The sequence below is a fragment of the Lolium rigidum genome, chromosome 7 (assembly GCF_022539505.1).
Source record: "Lolium rigidum isolate FL_2022 chromosome 7, APGP_CSIRO_Lrig_0.1, whole genome shotgun sequence".
Classification (NCBI taxonomy): Eukaryota; Viridiplantae; Streptophyta; class Magnoliopsida; order Poales; family Poaceae; genus Lolium; species Lolium rigidum.
Genome location: NC_061514.1, coordinates 191818860 through 191827196, shown reverse-complemented (window position 1 = coordinate 191827196; position 8337 = coordinate 191818860). Strand labels below are relative to the sequence as shown.

At 48.7% G+C, this 8337-nt stretch overlaps 1 protein-coding gene across 1 annotated transcript; it reads left to right on the top strand.

The window, feature by feature from the left end:
* The first annotated feature begins 3761 nt into the window (after positions 1-3761).
* LOC124678704 (zinc finger protein 7-like) lies at positions 3762-5059 on the top strand. The gene is made up of 2 exons (XM_047214573.1): positions 3762-4580; positions 4731-5059. Exon 1 carries the CDS (start codon positions 3965-3967, stop codon positions 4526-4528), a length of 564 nt encoding a protein of 187 aa, XP_047070529.1. The 5' UTR covers positions 3762-3964; the 3' UTR covers positions 4529-4580; positions 4731-5059.
* The last annotated feature ends 3278 nt before the right edge of the window (positions 5060-8337 follow it).

Here is an 8337-nt window from a genome sequence, read left to right as displayed (position 1 = left end):
GGGCCTGGCCGAGCCAGTAGGGGCTCGGTGTGTTTTTGCTGGCACGTCCGGTCTGCTACCGCGATGGTGGTGGAAGATGTTACCTCCCGCGTGGCGGCGGTGCTGCTTCCCCTAACCCTGTTGTGCCCTTCCTTCCCTCGAGGCCTCGTGTCTGGGACCACAGTGAGACGACGAGGGTGGATTCTAGATCGTGGTGGCGCATGCTGGTTGGTGGTAGTTGGGTGGAGCACTTCGAGTTGTCTGGGGTGATGGTGGTTAGGGGATCAGGAGAAATCCCTGTCGGCTTGTTCGACGCCGAAGCGGAGACGCCTGCGGGTGTCGTCTTTCCTTCATGAAGGGCGTCGGGGGTACCCCTACCCTATCCTCTCCACATACGGGGGGAAACCCTAGGATGAGTCCGGGCAGCAGCGGCGACATCGTCGCTTCCTTGTTGAAGGTGTTGCTTTGTATGCGATGACTCGATGTGCTAGGAAGCGGTGGGGCTTTCCGGAGGGCGCAACAATTGCGAGCTATCTTCGTTTTCGTCAATCTATTGGTGTCGGCATTAGTTTCTTCTATATTTTCTCTCTTCTTTCTTTTGGGCTTGATGTGCTGTTTGCCCTAGCGGTGGTTGCTATCTTGTATCGGTTGGTTGCTATATTAATATAGCGGGGCGAAAGCCTATTTCAAAAGTGTAGGGAAGCACCTCGAGTGTTGGTAGCGAGGCGTATGGCAATGGCCCGGTTGATGTTGCTGATGGCGCCGGTGACGATGGCCCAATGCCCTTAGGGGCGGCGCAGTGGCTTGTTGGGGAGGAGGAAGGCGGCGTGGATGGTGGATCCGGATGTGGTCCTTGGCCCTGGGCGACATGGGCGAGAGGCGTCATGGAGGAGCAGCCTGCTCATCGGATACTCGGATGGGAGGTGTCTTGCTTGGCGGCCTTGTAGGTTGCTGGAGGAGCAAGTGCACACGGATGGAAGCGTGCCGGCGAGAACATGCGTCACTGGAGGACGAAGGGGCGAAGAAGACCAATCCTAGCACCGTCGCTTGCCTCTCTTTCTTCTCTCTGTGCGGGACTTAGGGAATGAAGGTGCGAGGCTGACGTTTCGGCTAGGACTGGAGTAGATGAGATTAGCGCTAACGGAGATGGTCCTCTAATCTAGCTCTAACCAAGGAAGGATGGAGCGACCGGGTACAAAAAAAACGAGTAAAGATTTTCATTAAGAGGATAATTAACTCGCATCAAATCCTGGATTTCTTGCTCTCCGGTGATTTTTCTTACAACTTGCCTTTTTAGTGTGGTGGAACCTTGGTGACATCGGATGCAAATTGCACGGCTAGGATGCTTTTCAATGACGACCATTAAACGCGTTGAGTGTCAAACGACCAACTCCAATTTAATAGTAAAGATATGTTTGATTTATTTATTTATTTATTTTATTGGTACTATTATTGTAATTTGATTTGAATAGTATTGTAATGTGGATGATCATTTGATTCAAAGATTTCTTGCATTTTTATTGAATCAATTTGCATATGCTTTGACATGTAAAATACTGAAATGTTAAGATCCTGACTTTTACCATTCGAAAACAACTTGCGCAGAACGGAGCCCGCAAACTCTTTTCACGGATCGAGTTTGCAGTCTCCTTTCTGCACAAGCTATTTTCAAACCCTAAAAGTGATTTATGTGGAACATAAACGCGTAATACAATTGGTGTATTTACATGCTCTGTTAAAGTTGCTCTGGCAGCCATGAAGCCGTCAACGGAAAGCCCAAATTAGATCTACGCGGCCTTTGTCGATACAAAGCAATACACATCCATGTAATATCGTTCTTTGTTTGCCTGAAGTTCGTTGGATCGGTGGCATTCGGTCGGATGCACTCATGCTTTTATTCCGGCCGTTTGATTTTGGAGAGAGCATCGTGAAGCTCTGTTCTTTCTTGCCATATGGAAACATGCTCCATGGCGAAGTTAGAGGCGGAGAATACCATGAGAGCCGGATTGGAGGACTTGCTATGGAGGTTCAAGTTTTTTAGTGTTGTTGAGGAGCTTGTTTGGTATTCTGGGTTTCGTAGCAGTAGTATGCAAGAGGGGGCGGCAATACAGGTGAAGTTCATAGTCTTACCTTTCAAGAAGAAAAATTCAAGGTCTGGCCTTAATTGGTTATGCCTGACAATAACCATATTGGAGGCATTATTTTAAAAGCGGGCAGTGGCGGAGACAGGGGGACCAGAAGGGGCCCTGGCCCCCCCTAACACCATTGATTTCTTGCTAAAAAATTATGAACAGTGCAGATTTTGAATTTTTTTCTTTAACCGGCCCCCCTCAACAAGCAAAATTTCACATTTCTGCCTCCGCCACTGAAAGCGGGGACTATCTTCAGGGTGAAAATCTAAGATCTTCTGATCGAACGACGATGGTATTTGTGCATTGTTAGTTTCATGGAGGCGTCGCTTTTGGAGAGCCTTGAATTCACGTGTTATCTTGATGGTAGATGTACCGTTATTGCTAGGGCTAGAATCATTAACACTGTGTTTGGTTGCATAGAATTTGGCATGGAATCATGGAATCTGGAATTTGAGTCAAATTCTGCCGTTTGGAGTGGCCTTGGAATTAAAACTTGGAAAGTGAATTAAATTCCGAGGTACCGCTTCGTCTAGTGTAAACAACCCACGAACCTTTCCGAGCTCGTGCCCTCGGAATCGCGTGGAAACGCTCCGCCCGCCTACCTCTTCGTCTCTGGGGCTGAGGACAAACAGAGGAGCGAGTTTCCCCGTCGTCACTCCCGACGTGACCGACCGGCGACCGCGGCACGCGCCCTACGCCGTCGCCTCGTCTCCCCTACCAACGGAACCTCCTCCTCTCCACCAGTCGCTTCTCCCCACCTTCCCTCGGCGCGCGACCACCTCCCCTGGATCAGATCGGCGGTGGTCGTTGGCTGCCTTCTCCCTGCCACCGCCGGCATCCCCCACCACCTGTCCTCCCAATCGGCGCACCATCCCCGCAGAAGAAAGAGGAGGCGGCGCGACTGGCCTGCTCGTCGATGCAGAGTGCGCTGATTCAACGGCACGCGCGGCTCCGTTGATCTGCCGGTCCGCATCATGTGCGTGGATGAGGGGAGCGGGCCGCGGTGATGCACGCAGCCGCGGGGGCGCGGGCGTGGTGCTACTCGTCCCGGAGACGCCGCCGTCCAGGGGCTTGTTGGCAGCGGTTTCAAAGGTAGCAGCTTCAAGATTCCCTCTATGTCCTTGCTGATTCCGGCCACCGTCGGCTCGAACCATGGCGGAGGGTCAAACTCGAGCACGCTTGGAGCTGGCGCCCCTACCAGCTTCGTCCCGCCGGCCAGGTGCTGTGGAGGAAATTCAGAAACTGAAGGTTTCCATAGTTTGTTCATCCAAACATGATTTGGAATTGGTTACACCCTTTGATTTCAATAGCAATTTCTAAGCACATCCAAACAATAGAATCGAATTAGAGGCCAATTCATTTCCATCTTAGATTTGGAATTTTAGTCCAATTCAATTCCATGCAAACTTTCTATGCATCCAAACACAGTGTAAGTGTAATTGGTATCTTCTTGATATTAATATTTACTCCTTATAAAAAAAACAAAACACATACACACAACGATGCTCGACTGTTCTTGAGACAAGGCAGCGACACTCTATCCACCATGGCTGCTCACTGGATCCTGGCACTATTACCCTACTTGAACATGGTTCGGCTCCCTTGACTTTTCAGTCGAACCAACAGTATTTCTCCCCTCACCTCCTGTCACTTGGGAGGGATTTATTTGTACGCATCATATCGCATTCATTCTGAGAGCTACCATAGCGCAACGTCCTCCACTCCTCCTCACCATTCGTCCGCCTCCGTTCCCAATTTAGAAGCGCCGCGCTACCACTCTCAGCTCTCATCCGTCCTGTGTAGAGTCGTACACTTGCACTGCAGCAAGATCAGTATAATATATACTTGGATCGATGGAGAAGGCCAGGTCGCCGTCGTGGTTGTTCCATGTCCAATCGGCGGCGGCGGCGGCCGCGTCGGTGGACCTGTCGCTGGTGTTGGCGTCGGAGGAAATCAGCCAAGGTCGGGAACAAGCGGCGCCGACGGCTTGCGTGGACGGCAAGGAGGTGCGGCTGTTCCCGTGTCTCTTCTGCAACAAGACGTTCCTCAAATCGCAGGCGCTGGGCGGCCACCAGAACGCGCATCGCAAGGACCGCGTCGGCGGCTTCAGCAACCCCTACGACGACGGCGGCCCCTACGCCCACGGCTCCTTCGGCGGCGCCGGTGTCGATTCCGGCAGCGGTCGGTCCATGTACGCATCCATCGCATCTCACGGCGGTGGCAACATGGCGGAGCCATCCCGCGCCGATGCTAGTCCCGAGAGGTGGGGCGCCGGCGCTCCACGCTTCGCGGACCACGCGCAAGCACCGGTGGATCCCTCCGTGGGCTGCGACGCCGCCGTGGACGTGCCCGGCATGACCAGAAGGGCCTCCGCTGCCAACGCGGGTGAGAAGATGGACCTGGAGCTCCGCCTCTAGGAACACCTGCAGGCAGCGTCTAGCTACCAATACCAGTCGTCTTCTTGCGCAGGTACCTGCCTGCTACCAAATCGATCTATCTTTGCCCACTTTTCTCTCATCGATCTCCCTCTCTGCCGTCCACTAGTGCTAGGGTGCCGATTGCTGCAGCGAATTGACTATGAAACCCCATTGATTAAGCGTCAATGTGAATAACTTGCAGGTGTCGGTCCATGCCTCCATGGATGCTACGATGATGCGCATATCTCAGCTGTGCCCACGGGCTTGCATTAATTTGCAATCGATCAATTTGGTGGTAGATCAAGCTGTCCCCAAATTTCTGTGAATGTGTTATTTTTTGTGTGGTGATCTTGTGGTTATTAACTGTCAATACGAACAGAACTGGGTGAGATACATATGTATGGCATGTGATATTCATCTCCTGGTAAGACCTACTATTATCAAACCGCTTGCTCCCTGATTCTTTTGTTATGTCACACGACCGGATAGAACATACTTTCTGCTGCTTACTTTGGTAATGTTGCGACACAAGTGGAGTTGCCACATATGTCCAGACAAGCTACGCAGTTTTTTGTTTCCTTTTGCTTTAACCAATCACACCACCAATGTGATAGAATAGAATCCTTAGGCCTTGTTTGGTTCACGGGTATTCGCGGGGATGGGCGAGTATTATCCCGGCCCATCCCCAAATCCCCGTTAATCCCTAGAAGCCCATTTCGAAGGATTGCAATCATATGAATCAAACAAAACTTTGTAGGAAAAAAAGTCATATGGATCCAAATCCTACACAATTTCTTTGAAATAATGAATCTTTCACGAGACCAAACTATGTCTCTAACCTTTTCCTTCACACATAAACATGGTGAAGACACTTTGCTCAGCGAGACGAGAATGCGCTGATGCAACCAACGACCCTCCCTCTCGGCCTCATACTCTTGGCTAGAAGGTGATTCGGTGGCCAACGGCCCTCCCCCAGCCTCGACCATCCCCCGATTTGGATCACCGCTGACCGTCACTATCCCGTGAGTGTGGCAATGAAAATTTTAAAAAGGCTCCACCGATATTTGTGAATACCCGATGTCCATCGCATATGGGTATGGAAAAATTCCATGGACACCTTCATGGATGGGCAACAAGTATGTTGATGGATGTGGGCATGGATATAGATTAGATTTACTCTGCTCGTCCATACATGTCTCATTACCATACTTAGTTGGTGGAGTAGTAGATCCCTGGCGTTTGTGATTTTTTCTAACTAGATGGCCCTTGCGATTTTCTTCCGCCATGTCATCTTTTTGCCGGATGTGGACCTCTTCGATCTGGCTGCAGATGAGTTCTGGTCTTCCCGTGAGAGATCTATATGGATTGATGTATGTCGCCCCTAGATATCTAGATCGAAAAGGCTCCAGTCGCCCACGCCTATGTTATTAGCTAGCACCACTTCAAGAGCGCATGTTGCAAAGCTTCGCTTTCGTACTGGTTTCATGGGACATGTCTAGGGGTGGAGAAAAAAGGCGGTTGCGATAGGAGGTATTGAAGTTTTGGGGGAAGGGTGTATTGGACCATGTGTTGGTTGTTTGGTGGCTTGCAAGAGCGGCCTCGGTAAGTGGGGGCGGAAACACTGGAGGATTGCATGTTTGGTGGTGCTCATTGAGTAACGAGTCATGATTTTCAGGGTAAAAAATCCAAGATTTGTCCTTCATTGGTTATACCAGGCAATGGCCTTGTTGAAGGCATTGTTTTTGAGTGAACTCGGACTTCCTCTATGGTGAAAACGCAAGGTTTGGCATTTATTGGTTGTACCTGACAATGACCTTGTTGAAGGCATTATTTTTTGGAGAATATCTTTTGTAGTTCAGGTGTTGTTTTTGGTGGTGGTTAGAGCGCTACTATGTACATCACAAAGACAAAGTCTTTGTTTTCATTTTTTTCTTGGCTATGTGCATTGCTGATGTCTTTGGACATCTTATTGATGCAGAGGTTAGGTGTAATTGATATCTTTTCGATGTTAATTTATTTTCTTATTCAGAATAAGATGGCGAACTGAGTCTTCGTGGCAAGGAGGACTTTGCTTGATGTTTCTGGACTTGCAATAGTTACACTGGAAAGTGGGGGTGGCAGTACAGAAGGATTAGAAAATCTTACCTTCAGGGTGAAAATCCAAGGTTTGATCTTAGTTTGTTGTGCCTAACAATGACCTTGTTAAAGGCATTGTTTTGAGAGGCGAACTTGCTCCAGGGTGAAAATCGAAGATCTGAGATTAATTGGTTATGTGTGACAATGACATTGTCGAAGGAATTGCTTTGAGAGCATGGCTTCGAGAGCTATCTTGGAAATGATTTGTGTTGCAGCTACAAGGTTTGATTACCATAGCAAAATCTTTTGCTTTTTCTCTTAATTTTATTATAGTAGGGTTGCGTGCATCCTAATGTCTTTAGGACATTTTACTATCGCAGTGGCTGGATGTAATTATGATCTTGTAAATAATTTATTCATGTTGTCGAAAAAATCCATAAATTAAATATACGAGGATGTGCACTAAATTTGTAGGATCGATGGTAGTGAAAATCCAGCCCAATATAAGTTTTCATTTTTATTTTATTTTGAAAGCTAGAATAGTTATTCCAGTAAACCTCCACTAGTAGAAAACACTGCTTCCGTTCGGAGGCCCTAGGAGCATTAGTTCCGGTCGCATTACGAACTGGACCTAATGTGAGCATTAATCCCAGTTCAAGTGGCGAGGACGCATACGAGGCCACTGATACGTCTCAAACGTATCTATAATTTCTTATGTTTCATGCTACTTTATTGATGATACTCACATGTTTTATACACATTATATGTCATTATTATGCATTTTCCGGCACTAACCTATTGACGAGATGCCGAAGAGCCAGTTGCTGTTTTCTGCTGTTTTTGGTTTCAGAAATCCTACAAAGGAAATATTCTCGGAATTGGACGAAATCAACGCCCAGGATCTTATTTTTCCACGAAGCTTCCAGAAGTCCGAAAGGGAAACGAAGTGGGGCGACGAGGAGACGCCACGCCAGGGCGGCGCGGCCTGGGCCCTGGCCGCGCGGCCCTGTTGTGTGGGTCCCTCGCGTCGCCCCTAAACCTACCTCTCCGCCTATAAGAAGCCTTCGTCGATAATAACCCCAGTACCGAGAGCCACGATACGGAAAACCTTCCAGAGACGCCGCCGTCGCCAATCCCATATCGGGGGATTCAGGAGATCGCCTCCGGCACCCTGCCGGAGAGGGGAATCATCTCCCGGAGGGCTCTTCATCGCCATGATCGCCTCCGGATCGATGTGTGAGTAGTTCACCCCTGGACTATGGGTCCATAGCAGTAGCTAGATGGTTGTCTTCTCCTCATTGTGCTATCATGTTAGATCTTGTGAGCTACCTATCATGATCAAGATCATCTATTGGTAATCCTACATGTTGTGTTTGTTGGGATCCGATGAATATTGAATACTATGTCAAGTTGATTATCAATCTATCATATATGTTGTTTATGTTCTTGCATGCTCTCCGTTGCTAGTAGAGGCTCTGGCCAAGTTGATACTTGTGACTCCTAGAGGGAGTATTTATGCTCGATAGTGCGTTCATGCCTCCATTGAATCTGGGGGAGTGACAACAACCTCTAAGGTTGTGGATGTGCTGTTGCCACTAGGGATAAAACATCGATGCTTTGTCTAAGGATATTTGTGTTGATTACATTACGCACCATACTTAATGTAATTGTCTATTGTTTGCAACTTAATACTGGAAGGGGTTCGGATGATAACCTGAAGGTGGACTTTTTAG

What these genes read in the sequence shown, in the direction of transcription:
- LOC124678704 (XM_047214573.1), top strand. Translation starts at nt 3,965, where the DNA reads ATGGAGAAGGCCAGGTCGCCGTCGTGGTTGTTCCATGTCCAATCGGCG.